The sequence below is a fragment of the Arachis ipaensis genome, chromosome B8 (assembly GCF_059453495.1).
Source record: "Arachis ipaensis isolate K30076 ecotype BB chromosome B8, ASM5945349v1, whole genome shotgun sequence".
Lineage (NCBI taxonomy): Eukaryota > Viridiplantae > Streptophyta > Magnoliopsida > Fabales > Fabaceae > Arachis > Arachis ipaensis.
The window spans coordinates 127,596,901-127,621,208 of NC_142443.1; the positions used below are offsets into that span (position 1 = coordinate 127,596,901).

A 24,308-nucleotide genomic window follows, 5' to 3' on the forward strand; every position below is an offset into this window, starting at 1 on the left:
CAGTGTCACACTGCCTTCCAGCAACAACAACAGCAACCAAAGATCAACCTCAAGCCACAGGACAAAGTTCTTTTCTGATGTGGAAGGTCAGACTAGGCTGCAACCACAGAGCATACTAAGAATAAATCCCACCGAACCGAAGCTCTGATACCACATGTTGGGAATAATACACCATTCTCCCTTGAGAAAATACTTTTCACAGAGAAATAAAATAGACACAATCACAACACAAGAATTTAACGTGGAAAACCCCAATTACTGTGGAAAAAAAAAACTACGGCCGTTGTCAAATGACAACCAGAGAATATCACTATGTGAAAATTGTTACAACACATAGACTTCTTTCTCTCTAACACCGGCACCCCAGTACACCCACTCTCTCAAAGCAAATATTTAACTACACCTCACAACACTCTCTAATCAAAGAGTATAGAGGAAAAGAAAAGTTAGATACAAGCTTTAAGTGTTTCCGACTGGTGCAAAAAATATGAAGAACTTAGCCTCATATTTATAGCCTAGGCCACCCACTCCATTTGCTATCCTAAGTAATGTGGGACTAATTCAACCAAATTCTAACAAATTGTAGATCCAAGGGTCGTCTAGGTGAGAAGGTAAAACGAAAACCACAACGATGTAGTATTTGTCGCATAGAAGGGCACAATAAAAAATCTTGTCCATTGGCAAAGGACATTCAGCAGACCAATGCAATTTCTTATGACATAAATGGGAACCCTTTTGAGGAAGGTTTGGATGCAGATGCAGAAATAATAAGAGTGGAGATTAATGATTTACATACCATAACATGTTAATTATATAACTTTTATTAATAAGAGTGGAAATTGATCAATATTTTGATTACAGGGATTTTGGGCATCTGATATTGAAGAAGATTATGAAGAACAATAGTTTTGGGCAGGAGGTTCTGATGCAAGTGCCGACGTGGAACTTAGTGCAGAGTTTTCATTGTAATATTATATGAATTTTTATTATGTGCTAATTGAATAAAACTTGGGTAATAGAATTTTGTGTATGAATTTTCATGATGAATTTGGTAATTCAATAGAACTTGGTGAATAAAATTTCGGGAATAGATTTCTGGGCATCATGTAGTAGAGTTTGGCTTGCTATCTAATGATTTGCTTTCTTGGAAGAATACGCGCATGATGCATGAAATGTGTGTATTTCATTTTGGAATTCAACATGAAAATTGTTTGATGCATTTCAAAGTTTTCACAAATAAAACGTGTGTATTTCATACCTATATAAAATGGGATCAGAGAAATATGTGCATGATGCATGAAAAGCTTCCTAGCTATGGCATGAGGGTATTATGACGGTGTAGTTATAATCATGTATGAATCTTTAACTAATCATTTTCAACTTGAAATGGCAAAGAACACATGATGATGAATATATTCCTAGATATCTATGATCATAATAATAATAATCCTTGGTACAGACTATTTAGATGATAATAGGCGAGCATAAAGTTACAATTATTTATTCATACTAATAACCAAATTAATACACAAACATAGTTGAGGATTATAACAAATTTTTCAAATAATAACTAAATATGCAAAAATGTTGATCTCCATACTATTCACTTTAAAGCGTAGCCCAGAAATCATTACTCTTCTTCTGAAAATCGTATTTGTGATCATTGCACATCCCTAACAAAAGATCTACTGCAACAGATGTACGAATATATTGCTCATTTATCTGCAAATATGGATAAATTAGTTAAATAATATGCTCAGCATGTATATAATTAATCAATATGTCTTTAGAACTTACAATGCCCAACACTGTGGGATTAAAGTTCTCTCTCATAGACAACCATTGAAGAACCCAGAGACCAGAGTCGTGACTAAAAGTTCAGAGGTTTCATATAGGATAGTTCAAGCAATTTCTTCCCTAGTTACTATCGTGTCATCCACATTAATCATGGTCTCGCTGAAATTTAGAGGTTTCATATAGGATAGTTTAACAACAATAATTCTACAAGTGTGAGCTGAAAAATGGGGAACTCACTTTGGATCTTCAATGCTTGTACAAAATGCATATGCTAATCCTTCAAGTTGAACAGACTTTAGCTGCATTCTACAAGTTGAATTTGCGCCTAAAAGCCTAAAAGAAAGAAACTTCTCTATTTTTGGGTTTATTAAGTCAAACTGACATATCATGACCATTCAAAACTAGTAATGTGAGATTGTCACCTTAATCATTGCATTATAGTAATGTGATTTCTCCATTTGGTTAGATTTGGATACTGGTGGCAAGAAAAATGTATTTAGGGGAAAGAAATATGTAAGAAAAATGCAAGATTATTTACTGACCTTTCTTGTTTCCATGGCTAGATTTATTCTATTAGCTTATAGTTGGTCTCATGCATGTCTTTTCATTGATCTTTTGTGTGGTACACTATCAATTTCAGATTTCTAAGCATATAAATATTATGAAACTAAACAGTCACAACTATAGATCTGTTGATGAATAAAGTTCAAAAATTAAAGAAATTACAATAAAATAAATTTTTTTTTGTTATTCTAAAAAATGAAAATAAAAACGTTGTAAGGAAAAAAATGGAAACCTTATTTAGGGAAGTGAGGAACGACTCTGATGACTTGAGAAATGGCTAGAAGTCTTGGGTCTCCTTTGAAGCCATAATCTTCTGCGAAGATTTTCTTTTCTTTTCTTTTCTTTTGTTTCTTCTTTTTTTATTTTCTATCTCAAGTGGGAAGTATGTGTTTCTGTGTATGTATGTGTGGCAACTTCAATGAAAAAGACCTCCTCCTCGAAGAACATCACATGACGAGAAGAACACAAATTTTAGAGGCAGGGTGGGCAGGGGTGCGAAATAGTCTCAATCCAAGACTCTGACAGTTGCATGCATTCATGTGTAGTCTCAATCCAGACCTTGCCAATTGCTGCTAGTGCCGGTTTTCATTGCGGTGGTGAAGAAGAAGAAGAAAAGACCCCATCTGCAAAACAAATAATAAGAGGAAAAAGAAGGAAATTATTTGTAAAAACATTAAATATTAGGGAGCATTTAATAAAATTAACCATATAAATTTGTATTTAATCTACACCGTTAGATATAATAATAAAATAATCTAACAGTTTAAATTAAACAACAGACTAAAGGACTAACGTTAATCCTAAAGATAGTTGGGACCACAACTAGAAAATGGTTTAATACAGATAGATTTACAGGCAGATTTGGTATATATTACAGACGGATTTTTGGTTACCGACGGATTTTGTCCCTCTGTAAAAGCCTCGTCGGAAATTATTTACCGACGGATTTTTTTCCGTCGAAAAATTACAGACGGATTTTTACCAGTTACCGACGAATTTTTCCTCTGTAAATTCTCCATCCATTTCCTGGTGACGATGAACTTTCCGACATATTTTCTGTCAGTAATTACAGATGGATTTTCTGACGGATTTTCTGTCTGTAATTACAGACGGATTTTCTGACAGATTTTTTGTCTGTAATTACAGACGGATTTTCCGACATATTTTCTGTCTATAATTACAGACGAATTTTTCGACAGATTTTCCGTCTGTAATTTGAACCTTGGAAAATCATCTCACACTCTGAAAATCCGTCGATAAATCTGTCTGTAAATCCGTCAGTAAGGTAAAATAGAATTTTTTTTTAATTTTTAGAAGAATTACAAAATAAACTTGTTTTCATACAAAATAAATATAAATTTAATACAAATTTTTATCTAATTTGTATTCAAATATTTATAATATTTCAAAAAATAAACAAATTCATCGTATTATCAAACTAAAAGAAAAATACTATAAATAAACAAGTCATAAACAAATTAAAACATTGTAATTCTATAACCAAATCAAGAAATATAAAAAGAGACATGTAGGAGTCAAGTTTGCTGGACTGAAATTTACATATTCTAATTCTTCAATTCAACATCATCCTTAATACTGCTTCTTTGCTTCATAGAGGCAAGTTTGCTGGATCTAGACCGAAATTTATTAAATCTTTCTATTTCTGGTTGTAATGCTGAAATATCTGTCTCAAACTCCCAATAGCGTTCATCATATGGAAGCTCTTTCCATTTCACATGATATTCCTACTCATCATCAACACCCCTGTACCAATCATATAAAAAACACAGTCCCCAAAAAATAAGCATTTGTTCACATGATATTCCTTCTCATCATCAATTTTCTTTTCATAATATATATATAGATATGGATGCTCAAATTGAACAATACAGATTCCAAACGACTAAAAGCCTTGAAATTTTAATCCCTTCAAACTTTCTTGTACCACAAAATAGTTCATGAAAAAAAAAAATATATATATATATATATATATATATATATATATATATGCATGCTGAACTAAACATATGCATGCTAAACTAAACATGAAAATAATATGTAAATTAAAAGATTCACCCAACTGCCAACTGCCAAAAAAAGAGAGAAAAAAGTATATATATGTAGAACAAAAACTGAAATAGTGACAAAAAAAGAATGTATATATAATCAATTATTAGAAATTGTAAGAAATAATATAACTAGTTGCAATTCTACCTCCTTGGTTGTGTGAAAGGAAAGAGGGAGACCCAATTCACTCATCTGTTTGTTAAGTTCTAAATCCTCAGGTTCGAGAAGATCGTTCCAATCTGCAAAATACAAAGGAAAAAAACAAACGATATATAATGACTAAATAAACTCTCGTGGCACTAGAATATAAATTAATCTACCATGATTAAGTTTCTGTGCATGATGACAAATACTTACATTTAAATTGCTTATCTTAGATTAATCTAGCTATATATACTTTGTTTCATCAAGTCATGATTATAATTAATTTGCTATAACATGCTTATTAGTACCATTAAGGCCTTCCTAATACCTTTCATGATTCTTGTGATTTTCAGAAATTGATTAGTTTGGGGGCTCAAACTCTCGTGGTTCCTGGAAACCTTCCTCTTGGATGCAATTTCAAGTATTTGACAACGTATGAAACTTCAGATAAGAGTGAATATGATGAAGCTGATTGTTTGAAGTGGTTAAACAAGTTTACTCAATACTACAAGCAACTTTATGCTGAACTGAATCGACTTCAAGTGCTTCATCCCAATACAAATATCATCTATGCAAATTATTACCATGCTGTGTTGCCACTATATCAATCTCCAACACAATTTGGTACATAAGTCCTCAATCTTTTCTTATCTACTTAAGTACTTATATCTTTTTCAGTTCATGTGTATATATAATTATATATTATAAATAAACGAGTTTTATAACAATGGAAGAGTATTTATATTAATATTCGGTAGCTTTTATATAGCAAACTCGATTCTAATAATAATAAACATAAGTAAGAATAAATGAAAAGATGTGGAAATGAACTAGGGAGGGCAGTGAGGACCCTATTTATATCCAAATGTGGAAGGCATGATACCTGAGTTGCGTAAAAAGGATAGTAAAACCAAATAGAAAGATTGCAATTAGTACATAAATAATTGAGAAACAGTTAAGCTTAAACGATCATAGAGCTGTAGTGTTTGGTGCGGCAACATAGGTACTTATTAGTTGAGAAAAAGAAGCAACATTTATTCCACTAATAATAATTAAAGCTATCTTCTTTGTTTTAATGCTGCAGAACAAAAGATGCATTATTCATTTATTTGCAGTGGTTTTAATACACAACACAACACAGGATGATAACGGTTCATTTATTGGCTAAGTACACAGAATGATAACCCTTTTCAAGTACACAGAATGACTCAGCCATGCATTTTATACTTAATTTTCAATAGAGAAACAAGATAAGCATTAGCCAGAGGAGAGGTAAAAAATTATCAAAAAATTAAGACATCATATAATGTTAGAAGAAGTGAATCAGCTTTATTATACCAAATTCAATTATAAATGAGTCATTGACTTCGGAGATTTGATACATTGAATTGTTCTATATGGACATAAATAGAAGAAACTATTAGCCCCTAAAAATGCTTAGAACTTAACACTAGATTAAGAAACACATAATTAAAAATAGAACGCAAGAAATGGTTTCACAAATAGAAACACATGAGCACTATTAGTTTAATATTCAATTCTGTTTCAATCAGAATGAGTACCTTGAGAGCATATAATGGTGACTCCACTCCTTAAACCGGAACAAGCCTACCACCTGTCAAATCCTAACGAGATTGTAGCATTACACTTCTGAAGTTTTATCCATATTGAAAAACTACTAAACTAAACAATCAAGAGATTTTTCTTGGTCTCGTTAGGTACCTGAGCAAAAGAGTCTCTTAAGGAGTGAGCAGGGTCAATTGAAACCACCATAGTGGGGTGCCCATGATTCGCAAATCTCACTGCAAGGGAGGCAGCACAGCTTCTTGTAATACTTGAGTATAATTAACTAGCATGCATACCTGAGTATGAAAGGAACTCTCAACTTGGGGGGAAACTGTATCTCCAAAAAAGTCAGCTTCTTCAGCCATCTTCAATAAAGCTCTCATTACAATGTCCCCCAAATACATACCAGAAATCAACTTCTCAAATATCTGTGAACAATAGTGGAAGAATATTACAGAATTACACATGCTGGTTAAAGCTTTAAACCAATGACTATAACGTGATGATCTTGACCTGCTCTCCAGGGTTTAAGCTCTCAGCATCTAGAGCTACGTCATATTCTGTTAGAGGAAGATGTGAGGATTGGAAATTACCCTACTCCATGTTTATAACCTGCAGTATTTACATGTAATCAGAGCATGCTTTATACCAGCAAATGGTGACGCTAGCTCTAGTATGACAGTAAAGTAAAGATATTTCTAACATGCAAGACAATGACAGTCATAAATAGTATAACCTACTTACCATGTCTCTTGATTTTGAGAGAGGGCCATGCCATTTTGGAATAGCATTTGCACGTTCTACATATGCTGCATTTGTCCCTGTACCAAGGATCACAGCAGCAATGACATCCTGATTGTAGAATCTGCCTCCAGCTAGTGTTCCAATGGTATCATTAACCTAATGCAAAATCACCGAGTTAGTCTGGTGTACAGCCTTATTAGTCCAAACTTTCTATCAAACACAAACTTGAAACCATCATTCTCAAGTCCGTATATTAAAAATTATTAATCAATCCTGAAGAGAGGTTAGTGGTACTGACTAGAGCTGAAACTCGCATATCCAAGCCAATTTTTTGCATCGACTTGGTTAGTTCTCCCACAACATCTTCCCCAACCTACAAATCAGAACATAAAGGAAAAAACTATCGGCTTACATGCTAATGAGAGAACAGCTGACTAAAAGAGAAATTGGTACAAGATATCCCCCTCTTACACAAGAGTTCATGTAATGCAAATTTAAAGCATGTCAAGGCAAGCATTGTAATTTTGGACTTGCAACCGTTAATATAATAACAAAAAGGAATGAAGTCGTGTTTGTCTAATAGAAAAAGATGTATGGAAGATTCTGCAAATGCACCATAAACGATGGCAAGAAGAATTACAACAAAGTTAAATATATCATAATCGAGGTAAGAATAATTATCACATCTTCAATATTGAAACCCTTAGTCCACTTTATTGTAATAATAACAATAATTGTAATAATAACAATAAAGAAAGTTATGAACAAAGAATAATATTGAATTATTAAAAAGAACTAACCGTTCCATGATCTTTTAGCCACTCTCCTAAAGGTCTATTAGTATTCTGAGGATCATAGGGTTCACCATAAAAGAAGTTCGGAACAACCACATAGTAACCAGAAACTGTAATCTTGTCTGCAAGCTTCCTAAACAACAAAAGATGAACAATGTTATTTAGGATAGGAACACATTGAGATGGAAACAGAGATAATTGACAATAAAAGCAGATTGAATCAGATTAGCCTCCTGCTTCTATTGGTGGTAAAATTTATCAAAACCTTCAGAAATTTTAAGTGAAAGATAGCGAGGCTTTAATCTTAGCAAGTAACCTCAAACAAGAAAAGCTTCTACCTTCCCTTCTTGTCAATTTTTGTTCAGTCAACTGTCAAACAAGAACACATCCAAATAATTAGAACAAAGCAACAAAATTTGGTTTAATGAGGAGAAATAAGCTACAAGACATGTCCTGAATATTAACTCACCTCCAAATCAACATATGAGGGATTTCTTCCTATTGATTTAAGAAATTTGTCAAGACCACTTGCATTTAGAGCTGCAATTTAAAGAATCAGACTTTATATATCAGTGTAACTGTAGCAATGCATAATGGAACCAACAAAGGACCTATTAACTTCTGTCTTATGTCAAATTAGATAGGAGAAAGATAGCACTGGGGTTTAAAAGAAGTTACCAGGGTCACACAAGGGAAGCTGGTCTTTGCCAGAGAAGAAGTTACCAATGGAGTGAACTATCATTCCGAGCTTCGCTTTAAGTTTTGCCATTCAACAACAACCACCGAGTTTCCACCGAGTTGGGCTGAGTTTTTCACGAATCGCTGCAGACATGACCGACAAAAAAAAATCTCTTTCTTCGCTGATAGTAAAATAATTGATAAACCTACAACAAGCTCAATCAGCATCAACAACAACAAGAAGATAGAAATTGCGAAGAAAAATTGATAAACCTAAAATTGGCACAGAAAAATTGAGCCCTAAGCACTAAAATCACAATCCGATTATACCTGAAATTCACTAAGGGAGCAAACGCGACAAGAGCGGCGGCGGAGAGAGCTCTGTGACGACGATGATGAAGGGAGCAGATGCAACGAGAGCGGCGGAGGGAGCTATGCAACGATGGCGACCAAGGGAGGAGACGCGACGAGAGTGGCGGCGGAAGGAGCTCATGCGACACAGGGGAAGACAGAGAGATCGTGGGATGCGAACGGCGGCAATGGCGGAAGAAGCTCGTGCGACCAGAGAAGAAGCAGCTCATGAGGAAGAAGCTCGTGTGTGAAGTGTGAATTGTGAATGAAGCTCGAGACATTAGGTTAAGTTAGGTTTATATCAATATTTTTCGACGAAAAATTTTAAATTACAGACGAATTTTTCGTCTGTAACCATTTCCCACGAAAAAAAATATTTTTTCGACAGAATTATCGACGGATTCTCTTTTCCACCTGTAATTTATGTTAATTCATTTTTTTTGTTTTCCGACAAAAAATCCCTCTGAAATTCCGTCTGTATTTTCGTGGGATAAAATCCGTCAGAAATATCCGTCTGTAATAACTAATTTTCTAGTGGACCAACAAATCAGCCACCTTTCTATGTTATATGTATGCAATTTTAGTACAGGCTCAGGTTTCACAACTTGTACTCTTACTCTTGATTGACGAACACTCATAGACAAGGAGAGCTTGCTGAAATTTTCAAAGAAGTCTTCATACACTCTCTCCTTAATTAAGTTTAGTTATGTTTGTCATCAAAGGAGAGATTGTTGAGTTTAGATTCTATTTGAAACCTTATGATGACAAACACAATTGATTATTTCCTATTATAACCTACATGATGAATAATATAGGAATCAATCAAGGATGATTAATCAAGCAAGTTAGAATCATGCAAAACATCTACATTAATGGGAATATTATTGAAGATGGTATTGAGCTATAATTGCAAAGATTATGCACTATCAACATTGCAAAAAAGCTCTCCAAATTAGATCCTAATCAAAAGGAGCAGCTACACAATGCAAATTGAATAAGAAAAGTTTTTTCCTCTTAATGGACAACTGCTACACACATTATTAAAGAACAAAGATGAAAAGTTTCACCTTTGAATGCACAAATGGCTAGTTGATGAAAAGGAGAATTATCCCAACATTAAAGAGATATCAAGCTCTATATATTGATGAATCATCAAGGAAGAAGACAATCAATTTGTGCATATTATAGATCACGCAAAATAGCTTTTTATTTCTTTGTTTTTGAATGTATTCTTACTTCTCTTTTGTCTAGATTCAAGCTTACTTTGAGAGATACAAAAAGCCAAGAAAATAGTGTATACAAAAATTATTTAACCTTTGTTTGAGTCCTTAATTAGGCTGGGTTAGCACCTAGGTGATTTACTAAGTTTGGAATACCTTAGGTATTTACAAGAGTATAAACTATTTTAATTATAGTAAAAATTATACCATTGTTGTGATAGAGACTGGACGTAGATCACATTTCACTTTATAGCCAAACTAAGATATATCGAGGCGTCACTCTTCCCCTTCTATGTTTTCTGCATTTTCTATTCTGCATAATTAGGAGACAAAATCGCAAATAATCTCCTAAAACCAGAATTATGCATAACTTGTTTATTCAAATCTAAAAGTAATTTCTAGATTCAATCTCCCGTCTCAACTCACTTGAGAATCTTTACTGACCAATACAAAAGTTTGGGTAACAAAAATTTTGACAGCTAATCAGTCACTAATATTATAATTAATGATCGATTAAGCAGTAATCAATTAATTTGATAACAAAATCCTATTTTTAAGAAAACAAAGTACACCATAAAATAAAAGAATGTTATAAATATTTAATGGTAAAGATTCTTAGTGACAAATAACAGATGTTTTATTTTATTGAAAATAATTTTAATAACCCTCTCAAAATCTTATTTTAATATTTTTTAAAATCAAAGTTAATTCGACAAAAATAACTTCTTTCTAATTTTTTTTAATGACATAACTATTTCTTTAACTTTTGAAATAAAAAATAATTTCTTTAACATATAATAACTTCCCTTACTTTCTATTAGTTTCTTTCAAATTTGTTGTTTTCATGTTTTGACATAAAAACACATAGTTTTAGTTTTTTTTCAAAAGATTGATTATGAAGATTGAACCCTTAACCCTTGCCCCTCATTACACTGCTCTCTTTACCTCATTCATTTGCCTCCTACCTTGTTGGTCACTCCCCCACCTTTCTCAGTTCTCCTAACACAACACTCTCTCTCTAATAGGGATAGTAGTGGAATAGATAGAGACGAATTTTCATTTTATTCGGTCTCGTCCCGTCCTTCCTCAACTTATATACTACTCGACATATTTTTATGTGAGTTCTAAACTAATTAATGTACCTTAATCCTTTATTTTCTGTAGGTATTGGCTCCAACCCTACTTGTCTTTATAAAAACATTTTAAAATTTACATATTTATATATAAATTAAAATAAAAATTTAATATTTATATATAAATAAAAATAAAAATATAAAATTACTTTATTTATTTTTTAAATTTATTAATTTTTATATATTTATATTATATTATATATTTTATACTATACTATTATTATATAATATATACTCCGGAGCAGGTAAGAAAGTTCACCCCAAACGACCCCCGCCCCATCCCACCCCACTCAAACATCCACCCAAAGAAAACCCGCCCGCTCCAAGTCGGGTTATTCCTGATTGGGTAGGGGGCGACTCGGATACCTCTGTGGATTTGGATACTACTGCCAAGTCTGCTCTCTAATCATGTCATCTCCTTCACCATCTCCATCGCCACATTATCTCTTTTCCCTCCTCACTCGGACCATTTCTTTCCTCACCTTTACTCTACCGCATACACCATCGTCATATTACCTTCATCTTGGATTTTTGCTTCTTTTCCGTCTCCTATAATTGCTCATCAACATCACCTTGAAAATGTAAGAAACGGACGAGAAGTGAGTTGAATCGTTCTTTAACTCTTTTTTCTTTGAAATAAGAATTTAAAAGTTTTTCAAGTATTTTTTGGACTTATGTATAGCAGATATATATTAATGTGTTCAAATAACACGTTTGCTTTTGAACTTGAATAATTAAACGAGCAATAAATGTAAGATGCAAGGCTCAACAGAAGTATGTAGATGATATGTGTTAGTTCAACCTAAAATACCTACGTTTAGTCTTTAAGTAGTTTGAGAGTTTTACTAACATAAAGAGTATACAAAATATATCCTTTGAACAAAGTCTTTTTAGAATATGGCTTTGACTCAGATTGAACCACTTTCTAAATCTAAGCACTTTCAATATTCTGTTAACCATCTCAAACAAGATTTAGATTGGATGCCCCAACAATCTAGGACTTTAGATATTTTTATCTCAAACATTTTTAAACTAAGAAGTAATTCAGAATTAATACCCCACAAATTTAAGAACCTTAAATATTCTCTCTATTATCTTATGTAAGACTTAGATTAGACCGTAGTCTAATCTAGGAATTTTAGATATTCTTTTCTTAAATCTTTTTAAGACTAAAGATTACTATTAGATCAGGTTATGATAAAGAAATTGTTGAGTTCAAAAACTTCGAATGATAACCAAGGAGATAAAGAATTCATGAACTTTGCAACTTACTTGCGAATCCTTTTTCCAAGTATTTTTGAGACTGCTCGAAGATGTTACAGATAAACATAGACTAGTCTCAGATTTATAAAAGTATAATCTGATATAAGATATGAAAAAATACCTGAATAAAATGTCAATTTGTTTTATATAGAAAATATTTTGAAGGATAGAAATATTGAAATTAAAAAGACAATTTAATAAACTATTAAAATCGTCCATATTTTTTAATACACTGACAAAAATAACTTCTATTTTTAATTTGTTAACAATAAAAATATTTTTAAAATATTTTAAAATACAATAAAAATATCTAACATCAAATATATATTCTCAAAAAAATATTTTTGAAATTAGATTTTGATGCGAATTTTGACAAATATAATTAAAAAATTAAATATTATTATCCTTAAAATTTAATAATTTTATGCTTAGCATTTTTTTTTTGCAAATTTTTTCAATAACCAAAAATATTTTTCAAAAATAAAAAATTTTAGAAAATAATTTTTTGTTTAGCTTTTTGTACGTACTTTTTAAATAATTATATAAATATTTCTATAAAATTTTGGATCAATTATATAAGTGATTTATTAAATACAAAATTTGTTTACTATCTATTAAAAAAAACTAATTTTTTTATTATTTATATCATTTTTTTATAATATTTTAAAAATATTTTTATCGTTATTAAAAATAAAATTATTTTTGTTTAACGTTTTAAAAGTTGAAGACTATTTTAATAGTTTACCTTAATAAATCTATATAAGAGCATTATTTGTCAAGGTGGTGTACATTATTGAGACGGATCATAAGTCATTGAATGCAATAGCGTGCATGGCAGCCACGATATGTAGCAGTTAAAATGATTTAACAAATTACATCAAATTATGTATGTGTTAAGAAAATACCCATTACACACTGACTTCGTCAGTGCATCATGCATGATGCCATCAACCCTCAAAACAAGATCAGAAAGTGAGGATAAAAAATAATTCATATATATATACCAAACCAACAAATCATGTAAAAGGAAATAATATTTTTATAAACTTTTAGAATGTTGTTGATGAATAATAATTTCAGTTGGTAATAATCCAAATAATAATTTGGAGATATTATTGGGATATAATTACACTATAATATTTTTGTCTTTTGTCACGTTTAAAACCGTGATAGCAAATAATAAAAAATTGTGATCATTGCTCAATAATGATCATGATTTTTTTGGAATAAGTCGTAGTTGATAAATTATGAATAAAATTCGGATGATCATCATATAATTCAATAGTCATATATTTTAGAGGTATTACCTGATGTACTAGCTTAGTAATTAGTTAATTGATTTATTAGTTGTAGCAATAAGTTAGTTAGACAAGTAGCTTATAACAAAATTTTTAGTTAGTTCCTAATTATTTTAATTTAGTTGGTTAGATGAACAATACATATATCTGATTGTTGTAACAGTGTAAAGTGTGGTTCATCATTTAGTACATTGAGAAAACAAAAACTCTCATTTTTTCTCTCTGTTTTCATTATTGTTCGGTTCTCACACTCCCCTTGCGCACCTTCAACATGGTGCGGTGAGCGTGGAACCCAAAGGGGTGATAATAGAAGGAACAGCAATTAAGGAAAGAGAAGCTCAGAATTCAAATTGAAGCACACATCAAGTGCACGATCTGAAACCTAGTGATGGATCCAACTCAAAATTCAGAGCAATTCCGAATGAACCAAGGCAATTCCTTCCAAGGCCTCGATCCTCAAGGTATCGCGGCGTTCTTGAACCAGATCTCATCGATTCAGGCTCACCTCAACAGGAATGGCAGCAACCCTGGCCAAGATTCATCGAGCCACTTCTACCTTCATCCTTCTGAAAATACTGGTATTCCCCTCATCCCTACCATTCTTGATGGCAAGAATTACAGTAGTTGGAGCAATGCAATGTTGTTAGTCCTAAAATCGAAAAACAAGCTGAAATTTGTTGATGGAAGTTTAAAGAAGCCTGATAAGAATGATCCATTGTTTGAACTGTGGGATAGATGTAATACATATGTCTTAGCCTGGATTAAAATCTCGTTGAACCCTGAAATCACCCGAAGCGTGATGTGGAACAAGGTTGCATATGAGCTATGGGAGGACTTGAAACACAGGTACCATGAGGGTGATAGATTTCGAATTGCAGAACTGCAGGAGGAGCTATACGGAACAAGACAAGGAGAAATGAGCGTGAACAATACTTCACAAAACTGAAGTCACTGTGGGAAGAATTTGATGATTTCAGGCCAATTCCACCCTGCAATTGTGAATCTGTGTGTACTTGTGGATTAGGAGAAATGCGAAATTATAGAATGGAAGATCATGTAACTAGATTTCTAAGAGGACTTAATGAACAGTTTGCAAATGTTAGAGCTCAGGTCATGCTGATGGAGCCACGGCCAGATTTAAAGGCTGTGTTTTCCATGATGACTAGACAAGAAAGGCAAAACTAAATCATAGATGATACCATAGACCCCAAGATCTTATTACACTCTACCAATTTCTTCAACACTGCTGAGACCTCACAAGGCAGGGGGAAAGGAAAAGGTAGAGGAGGTAGATTCCAAGGCTCTGGGATAGGACAAACGGGAAGAGGCAGAATACTGTGTTCATACTGTGGTAAAGAAGGCCACACAGTGGATGTATGTTACAAGAAACATGGTTTTTCCCCTCATCTTAGACAGAGAAATCTGAACTCGAACGGAAGTTTGGGAGCAATGAATTTCAGTGCTGAAATAAATGGCGATGGCATTGACGATTCTGGCTATGTGGAAGAAAATGGAACTTCCAATGTTGACTTTACTCCAGAGCAGAAATCAGCCCTACTAGCTTTACTCAACAGGGAAGAGGCAAAGCAGATCCACAGTGCTAACCAAATTACAACCCTGGAACAAGTACCTCATCAAGGTAACTTGGTGTGTATATCATGCATTTTAAGTCAAGTGTGTTGGCTTTAAACATTTCTGCATCAAAACATGGTTCTTGGATAATAGATACAGGAGCTACTGTTCACGTATCCTATTTCCTAGAAGATTTTCAAACTCATTTCAAGATACCTCCTATAATCATTCGGTTGCCTAATAGTGCACAAACCATTAGCAATATAGCTGGAACTATCAAATTTTCAAACAAATTGTACCTCACAAATGCATTATACGTCTCATCTTTCAATTTCAAATTAATATCAGTATCAAAAGCCACAAAACATTTGCATTGTAAAATAAGTTTCACTAATGACGATTGTGAGATACAGGATTTACTCTCGAAGAAGACAATTGGAGCAGCTAGAGTGTGTGGTGGCCTTTATACCTTGAACTGTGATGCTGCGCGATCAGAAATTACACAGATATCAAATAAAACTCATGTAGACATGCCAATACTGAATATTTCAAACACAAAGCTATGACATTTTAGGTTAGGCCATGCACCATTTCATAGAATGAAAGAAATGAAGAAAATTTTCAGATTCATTCATTCTGACACTGATGTACAGCCTTGTGACTCATGTCACCTAGCAAGGCAAAAGAGATTATCATTCAATAATAGTAGCACAGTTTCATTAACTTCTTTTGATTTAATTCATGTGGATGTTTGGGGGCCGTTGGCCATTCCCTCTACGGGAGGACATAGATATTTCTTAATCATAGTGGACGATAAAACAAGGTTCACTTGGGTATTTTTCATGAAAAACAAAACTGAAGTTGCTGATCTCATTAAATTCTTTGTAAATTTTGTTAAAACACAGTATGACAGCAAAATTAGATGTATAAGGTCCAATAATAGAATTGAATTTTTGATGCACTCTTTCTTCAATGAAACAGGTATATTACACCAAAGATCATGTGTTGAAACTCCTTAACAAAATGGTATTGTTGAACAGAAACATCAACACATTCTTGAAATAACTAGAGCAATTTTCTTTCACTCAAATGTCCCCAAGTGTTTTTGGCAATATGCAGTTTCATATTCAGTTCACATCATGAATAGATTACCATCAAATTTTTTGAACAATTTATCACCTTATCAAGATTTGCATAACTCTTTACTTGACATATCTCATTTAAGGGTTTTTGGGTGTTTGGCATATGCCAGTACACTCCAAGCAAATCGAAAGAAACTGGATCCAAGAGCCAGAAAGTGTGCATTTTTAGGTTTCAGGGAGGGTACCAAGGGATATCTCTTAATTGATCTAAAGACTAGAGAGATCCACTACAACAAACAAGGCTTTTCGCAACGGTCAAAAACCGTTGCCGTATATTGAAAAACCGTTCCCTAAACTTTAGGCAACGCTTTGGCAACGGTTTTTGACCTGTGGTATATGCGGCTGTTGCCAATGCTCAAAGGCAACGGTTTTTTACCTAAGGCAATGGTAACCAAAAAACCGTTGCCAAAGTTACTGGTATAGGCAACGGTTTTGAAAACAAATTTTAAACAACGGTTTCAAACCGTTACTCGAGAAACAACGGTTTTAAACCGTTCTTTTTCATGGTACAACAGTTTAAAACCGTACCTGGATAGGCAACGGTTTTAAACTGTAGTAGTTTTGTTATCCACAACAGCAACGATTTTAAAGCATTACCGTTGGTGTCGTTTTTTGGTAACGGTTTTTGTACCGTTGCCAATTTATAATTGTCTAAGACAACGGTTTAAAAGTGTTACCATTGATTTTTTTGGCAACGGTTTTAAAACCCTTGCCATTTTATAGTCATCTAAGACAACGGTTTTAAAGCATTACCGTTGGTGTCAATTTTTGGCAACGGTTTTAACACCGTTGTCCTTTGTAACTTTTGACAACAATTTTTCGTAATATATAATTCTTTATTTACAATAGTAGTTTTCTCGTGAATGAAATTAATTTCATTTTTTTAAATTATTTAGAGTCAATAAATAATCTAAACTATTTGAATAAAGTCACTAAAGAAAAATAATTGAATATTTTTCATCAAATTTGACTTACAAAAATTGTTGTAAGATCCACAATCACATTCAAAATACCACAATACTATCATGACAACCTCGAACTATATCATCTAATGTAGCAAAAAATATAACAAAGAAGAGTTGAAATAGCTAACAATAATAATATTCTCACTTGAACAGATTCCCAAATGGCTTCTTTATCTTTAATCCCCTTCCAATTTGTGTAAATTAATGGACAAAATCTAAATTCCTTGCCACTGTACCCAAAAATTTGCTCAAGTTGTTTACAGCTTCATTAGTAGGACCAATTGCCTCTCCTTCAATATCTAGAGTAATTTCTTCTCTATCTTCCAACTGTCTTGCATGAATCTTCAAGCATTGTGTAGGTCCTCGTGTTTTCTTCACTGTTGTCTCTATACAAAGATACTAATTATATTCCATCCCTCTTATTGATTTATAAGATATTTAATTGAAAAAAAACTAAAGCAACAAATTATCGAATTCAATTCACAAATTGAAATTCAATTAACACAAATTTTTAGAAATTTCAGCAACATTATGGCAGTAAATAGGACGTTTCTGAATTTAAACAAACAGCAAAATCAACCCATATAAACTCACTAAAATCAAATCAGCACTAATAAAACAGCTCAGAATAAGGCCATCAGCATCATTGCTCAATCAAAACAAGGCATGAAATCAGCCATTAACAAGGATAAAGCAGCACTAAACAACAAAATCAACCCATATGAACTCGCTAAAATCAAATCAGCACTAATAAAACAGTTCAGAATAAGGCCATCATCATCATTGCTCAATCAAAACAAGGCATGAAATCAGCCATTAACAAGGATAAAGCAGCACTAAACAGCAACATCAACCCATATGAACTCACTAAAATCAAATCAGCACTAATAAAACAGCTCAGAATAAGGCCATCAGCATCATTGCTCAATCAAAACAAGGCATGAAATCAGCCATTAACAAGGATAAAGCAGCACTAAACAGCAAAATCAACCCATATGAACTCACTAAAACCAAATCAGCACTAATAAAACAGCTCTAAATAAGGCCATCATCATCATTGCTCAATCAAAACAAGGCATGAAATCAGCCATTAACAAGGATAAAGCAGCACTAAACAGCAAAATCAACCCATATGAACTCACTAAAACCAAATCAGCACTAATAAAATAGCTCAGAATAAGGCCATCACCATCATTGCTCAATCAAAACAAGGCATGAAATCAGCCATTAACAAGGATAAAGCAGCACTAAACAGCAAAATCAACCCATATGAACTCTCTAAAATCAAATCAGCACTAATAAAATAGCTCAGAATAAGGCCATCATCATCATTGCTCAATCAAAACAAGGCATGAAATCAACCATTAACAAGGATAAAGCAGCACTAAACAGCAAAATCAACCCATATGAACTCGCTAAAATCAAATCAGCACTAATAAAACAGCTCAGAATAAGGCCATCATCATCATTGCTCAAATAAAACAAGGCATGAAATCAGCTATTAACAAGGATAAAGCAGCACTAAACAGCAAAATCAACCCACATGAACTCACTAAAATCAAATCAGCACTAATAAAACAGCTCAGAATAAGGCCATCATCATCATTGCTCAATCAAAACAAGGCATGAAATCAGCCATTAACAAGGATAAAGCAGCACTAAACAGCAAAATCAACCTATATGAACTCTCTAAAATCAAATCAGCACTAATAAAACAGCTCAGAATAAGGCCATCATTTGACAACATCAAAGTAAATAGTAGAAATTAAGAATAATATCAGGAGTCTTTAACTCAACTGTAAACGTAAAAGTAACAACAATTGATGGACAAATTGCCAAGAGACAAGAAATCTATAACCTATTTTAACTCAACCCCAAAGCTAGCTCAAAGGCAAAGAATGTCTCACATTTATAAACCACCTAGAAACCTCATCTTTGAATGATGTTGGATTTGTAATGCTGGCAATGTTCATTACCTCACAAAAGTCACCAGAAATCTGCTTAGATTTTGCTTGTAAAGTCGTATGGTACTCACGCAACAAGCACTGGTCAAGAGTTTAAAATCTACCCTCTCGTATCTGCATCAGTTAGACGGTTTACATTATAGTAAGCAGCTTTTCGTATGGAAGGAAGAAAGCATAGTAATCAAGAACTCAAATGAGTTTTGACAAGAAAATGTTAGACGGTTTACATTATAGTAAGTAGCTTCTCGTATGGAAGGAAGAAAGCATAGTAATCAAGAACTCAAATGAGTTTTGACAAGAAAAAGAAACTCACTGATCTCAGGGAAACCTTCAAGCTCAATGGCGAAGCTTCTTTAAGTCTATTTAGGGTAGAAATGCACCATGCATCATTTGTTTCACTTGCCACTCTTTCTTAATGGAAATTTAAGTAATTAGATGGAAAAAGAAATCATGAACTGTTACCAGAAAGTTAAGCCACTCACAATAGATAGATGTTAATCAAGACTAGCTGGTACAAATAGAGTTAACAAGATAAGAGACTACAACTAAAAGCAACACTAAAGACATTTTAGCAGCAGAATAAATGAAATTCTAAGATAAAGTTGTGCTAGAGGTACATAAATTTAATGGAAGATGTAAAGCTCACCAAAGAATCAACAATCTGTTCCATTGTGTCATGGCAAAAGCATTTATCTACAATTTCAATCCTGAAGAAAATGAAAAGTAGAAAAAAGGGCTATCTTAAACTGTGAATCAGAATATAAGAAACAAAGTTAGTAAAGAGAGCATCTAAACAGCTATAGGAATTTTTCATTTTCAGAGAACCAGTTTCCCAATCAAAATCAGAACAACATTAGACATGTATCTTCTCAACACACTCTTACAGACTACAGCATACACATATCAACATGTTCTACCTTACTATCGTAAAATCAACAAGAGGCACAACCAGTCACACATTTAATCTACAACCAAAATCCATTACATATAAAGCATTCAACTATTCATAATAATCTAGTAAACTTTTCAGGCATTCAAAGTTTAAAATATTTAATTTAATAAAATATTCCCTACCTCGATGTCACAACTCACGAAAATCACTAAACACAGTAGCTCCATCAGTGGTTCCAATACCAGCTCCTATGGCAGCAGCAGTAGTGATTCTGGGCAGCTTCAATGTTGGTTCCCGGCGGCTGAGGACTCCGGCAACTTGCAGAACCTAGAGGCGAGGCAGAACAGAGCCGTTTTCCTCAAATCCCAAGTAGCAGCTTCCCTGTTTCCTTTTCCATTCATGTTCCTCTCCATGGCCATGATGAAACAACAAATTGAACGGCGGCGTAGCCAGGATGCAACGGCGGTGGCTCCCTTTCCCTGGCCCCTGGCTCATGCGTAGTTCTTTCTCTCCGCAACATGAAAGTGACGGAAATGGAAGCTTCTGTGACAGAAACGAACGCGACGGCGACGGCAGCGGCTCAGCGACCCCTCGACGGCTCCTTCTCCTTTCTCGCACGATGATGGCGACCGCTCAACGGAGGCGACGACGCAGTGGCGTTGCGGGGTTAGCGCGGCTTCTCTTCTCGCCGGCGCCGTCCTCTTCTCCTTCCTCCTCTCTTGTCCGTGTGTGTGTATGTGTTACGCTTATGAGTGGGGGTTGTGTGCTCAGTGGGGGGGTGTTTAGGGTTTTAGAATTTGGAAATTAGAATTTTTTATTTAATTTGGGAATTTAGTTAGGAATGAGAGATTTTATAAAAGGATATAGATAAAATAGATATATTGATAAAAATGGGTGGATAAAATAATAATTTTAAAATCTAATACACTATATTAAAATTATTTAAAAATATTATTTATCAATCTATTGCTGAATTTAAATAATTATTTCTAACAAAAAATATATATTTATTATAACAAAATAATTATTTATAATAAAAATATATAATATTTATTATAAATTTATTTTAATTTTATTTTTTTTAAATAATATTTGTTATATAATAATCAATAATAGATATATAATATTTATTTTAAAATTATTTTAATTTTATTTCTTTATATTAATATTTATTATATATTTATAATAAAAATATATAATATTATAATAAATTTATTTTAATTTTATTTTTTTAAAATAATATTTGTTATTTATTTATAACAATAGTTTTTGAGTATTTTATAAATTCAGTATTTATAGAAAAAATAGTTTCAATTTATATAATTATCTAAAATTATTTTTATTAGTATTGTTTAATTTGTACAATTATTTAAATAATATTAAAAAATAGTTGTTTCATAAATAATTGTTGTAAGGGTTGTAAAACCGTTCTTTAAAATAGTCAAAGAGAACGGTTTTATTTTGTTACTATAGCATAATGAAAAAATGAACTTCAACAACAACACTGTAAAAACCGTTGTCTAAGACCATCTAATGGAACGGTTTTAAAGTGTAGCATTTCGGCAACGGTTTTAATGCGTTTCTTTTGTACAATTCTTTAAACAACAATAAAAAACCGTTGTTTAAAGCCAAATCATGATAACGGTTATAAAACCGTTCTTTAAAATAGTCAAAGAGAACGGTTTTATTTTGTTGCTAGAAATTGATGAAAAACTGAATTCAACAGTAACACTTTAAAAAACCGTTGTCTAAACCTATCTAAGAGAACGGTTTTAAGGCGTTGCGAAATTTGGCGTTGCTAAAGGCCATATTTGTTGTAGTGATCTTTACTTCAAGAGATGTTTCCTTCTATGAAGATCATTTTCCATACTTAAGCACACACCCTAACCAAAGCACACATACTGCATCTTCTATTCAATTCAAAACTAACCCCTTTGACATCATTCTTCAACCTCACACAGCACACACTAATCATCAAGCATCACATGCATCCAACTCACACACTGAAACTTCCAACAATAATAATGATGCCCCACAAAATTTCAATTAAGCACATACACTACCAATTCAATCTCCATCACCTAATCAAACAAATATGTCACAAAATCACACACTTGCACCTCAACATGCATCACCACTGTCCCTGTTAAGAAAATAAACAAGAATTCGCAGAGCACCATTACATTTGCAAGACTATCATTGTCTAAATACTACCACTCCTCGGCTTCCACTTCGAAAATCTGAAAGGTACCTTTTATCCAATTATTTGTCATATGAAAAATTTTCTGCATCACATACTACATATTTTCTAGCCATATCTTCTAACATTGAACCCAAGCACTACAGTGAAGCAATTGCTCAATCTTGTTGGGTTGATGCTATTAAGAATGAACTCCAAGCTCTTGAGAAAAGTCAAACTTGGAAGCTCACTTCACTTCCACCCGGCAAGAAGGCAATTGGCAACAAGTGGGTTTTCAAAGTGTAATACAACTCTGATGGCAGCATTGAACGCTACAAGGCACGATTAGTGGCAAAGGGATTCACCCAAGTCCCTGGGATTAATTATCGGGACACATTTAGCCCTGTGATGAAGTTGTGTAGCTTGAGAGTTGTCTTGGCTGTGGCTGCAGCAAAGGGATGATTCCTCAAGCAAATTGATGTCAATACCGCATTCTTGCATGGCGATTTGGATGAGGAGGTGTACATGAAACCACCTCAAGGGTTGGACGTCAAAGCTGGCCAAGTGTGCAAGCTTAAAAAGTTGCTTTATGGTCTAAAACAAGCAAGTCGACAGTGGAATACAAAGCTCAAATCTGTTCTGGTTGAGTTGGGTTTTGTTCAGTCAAAGGCTGATTATAGTTTGTTTACTAAGCAAACTGAATTTGGATTCACCACATTGTTGGTTTACGTTGACGATTTGATATTGGCTGGAAATGATTTGGGAGCAATTAATGCTGTCAAAATAGTCTTGGATGATAGGTTCAAAATCGAGGACATTGGAGATTTGAAATTCTTTATTGGGATGGAGGTTGCGCGATCAAAAGAGGGCATTCTTCTTAATCAAAGAAAGTATGCTATGGACATCTTGAAGGATGGTGGTTTTGAGAACTGCAAGCCTGCTTCTACCCCTATGGACTACAGTACCAAACTCAGCAAAACTGAAGGCGTTCCCCTCTCAGATTCTATAGAATATCGAAGGTTAGTTGGCAAATTGCTCTATTTGACCAACACCTGACCTGACATTAGCTCTGCTATTGGAAAGTTGAGTTAATACCTTGACCACCCCACTACTTTTCACCTCAGTGCTGTCCATCAAATCCTCAGATACATCAAAGCTTCACCTGCCACTAGCATAGTGTTCTCAGCCACCTCTGATCTCTGTGTCACTAGATTTCTGATTCCGATTGGGCGGCATGTCATGATTCAAGAAGATCTGTGACAGCCTACTGCTTCTACATCGGCACTGTCCTGGTTTCATGGAAGAGCAAAAAGCAAGTGACAGTTGCTTGCAGTTTAGCCGAAGCTAAATATCGAGCGCTTGCCGCTGCTACTAAGGAGGCTATTTGGCTCAGTTTTTGAATGACTTGAGAATGCCTCTCACCAAGCCCATTAACACCTACTGTGACAGCCAATTTGCAATTCACATCGCCTCCAACCTGGTGTTCCACAAGCGCACGAAGTACATAGAAGCCGATTGCCACATTGTACGCGACAAGTTCCAAGAAGGTCTTATTTATTTTCTTTCCATCTCTACCATTGAACAGGTTGCGGACATCCTGACCAAACCGCTGCCTCCGGCCATGTTCTCCACACTCTTTGGCAAGTTAGGACTGGTCAACTTACACACTCCTAACTTGAAAGAGGGTGTTACTTGATGTACTAGCTTAGCAATTAGTTAATTGATTCATTAGTTGTAGCAACAAGTTAGTTAGACAAGTAGCCTATAACAGAATTTTTAGTTAGCTCCTAATTATTCTAATTCAGTTGGTTAGATGCACAATATATATATATATATATATATATATATATATATATATATATATATATATATATATAATTGTTGTAACAGTATAAAATGTGGTTCATCATTCAGTACACTGAAAAAAAAAACTTTCATTTCTTCTCTCTGTTTTCACTATTGTTCTGTTCTCACA

At 33.6% G+C, this 24,308-nt stretch overlaps 2 protein-coding genes and 1 long non-coding RNA gene across 7 annotated transcripts; 1 reads left to right on the forward strand and 2 right to left on the reverse strand.

The window, feature by feature from the left end:
• Positions 1–3,730: 3,730 nt before the first annotated feature.
• LOC107613498 (hexokinase-9) lies at positions 3,731–8,979 on the reverse strand. Of its 5 annotated transcripts, none has more exons than XM_088497300.1 (13): positions 8,685–8,979; positions 8,355–8,560; positions 8,146–8,216; positions 7,993–8,045; positions 7,683–7,809; positions 7,181–7,255; positions 6,883–7,038; positions 6,652–6,750; positions 6,295–6,566; positions 6,135–6,187; positions 4,901–5,013; positions 4,576–4,667; positions 3,731–4,125 (listed from the first exon to the last, which is right to left on the reverse strand). In XM_088497300.1, exons 2-8 carry the CDS (start codon positions 8,443–8,445, stop codon positions 6,733–6,735), a joined length of 591 nt encoding a protein of 196 aa, XP_088353426.1. In that variant the 5' UTR covers positions 8,446–8,560; positions 8,685–8,979; the 3' UTR covers positions 3,731–4,125; positions 4,576–4,667; positions 4,901–5,013; positions 6,135–6,187; positions 6,295–6,566; positions 6,652–6,732. The 5 variants fall into 5 exon arrangements, with proteins under 5 accessions (XP_088353426.1, XP_016171003.1, XP_016171008.1 ...); XM_016315517.3 differs by having other exon boundaries at positions 6,135–6,197; XM_016315522.3 differs by having other exon boundaries at positions 6,135–6,197; positions 8,355–8,498; positions 8,685–8,827.
• A 5,028-nt stretch (positions 8,980–14,007) lies between these two features.
• LOC107611463 (uncharacterized) lies at positions 14,008–14,565 on the forward strand. Its single transcript, XM_016313383.1, has one exon. The coding sequence runs from the start codon at positions 14,008–14,010 to the stop codon at positions 14,563–14,565; it is 558 nt and encodes a 185-aa protein (XP_016168869.1).
• Positions 14,566–18,719: 4,154 nt separating this feature from the next.
• Positions 18,720–19,967, reverse strand: LOC148549802 (uncharacterized). The gene is made up of 3 exons (XR_015895502.1): positions 19,909–19,967; positions 19,591–19,669; positions 18,720–19,376 (listed from the first exon to the last, which is right to left on the reverse strand). It is a non-coding gene; the product is annotated as an uncharacterized LOC148549802 (long non-coding RNA).
• Between the last annotated feature and the right edge of the window lie 4,341 nt (positions 19,968–24,308).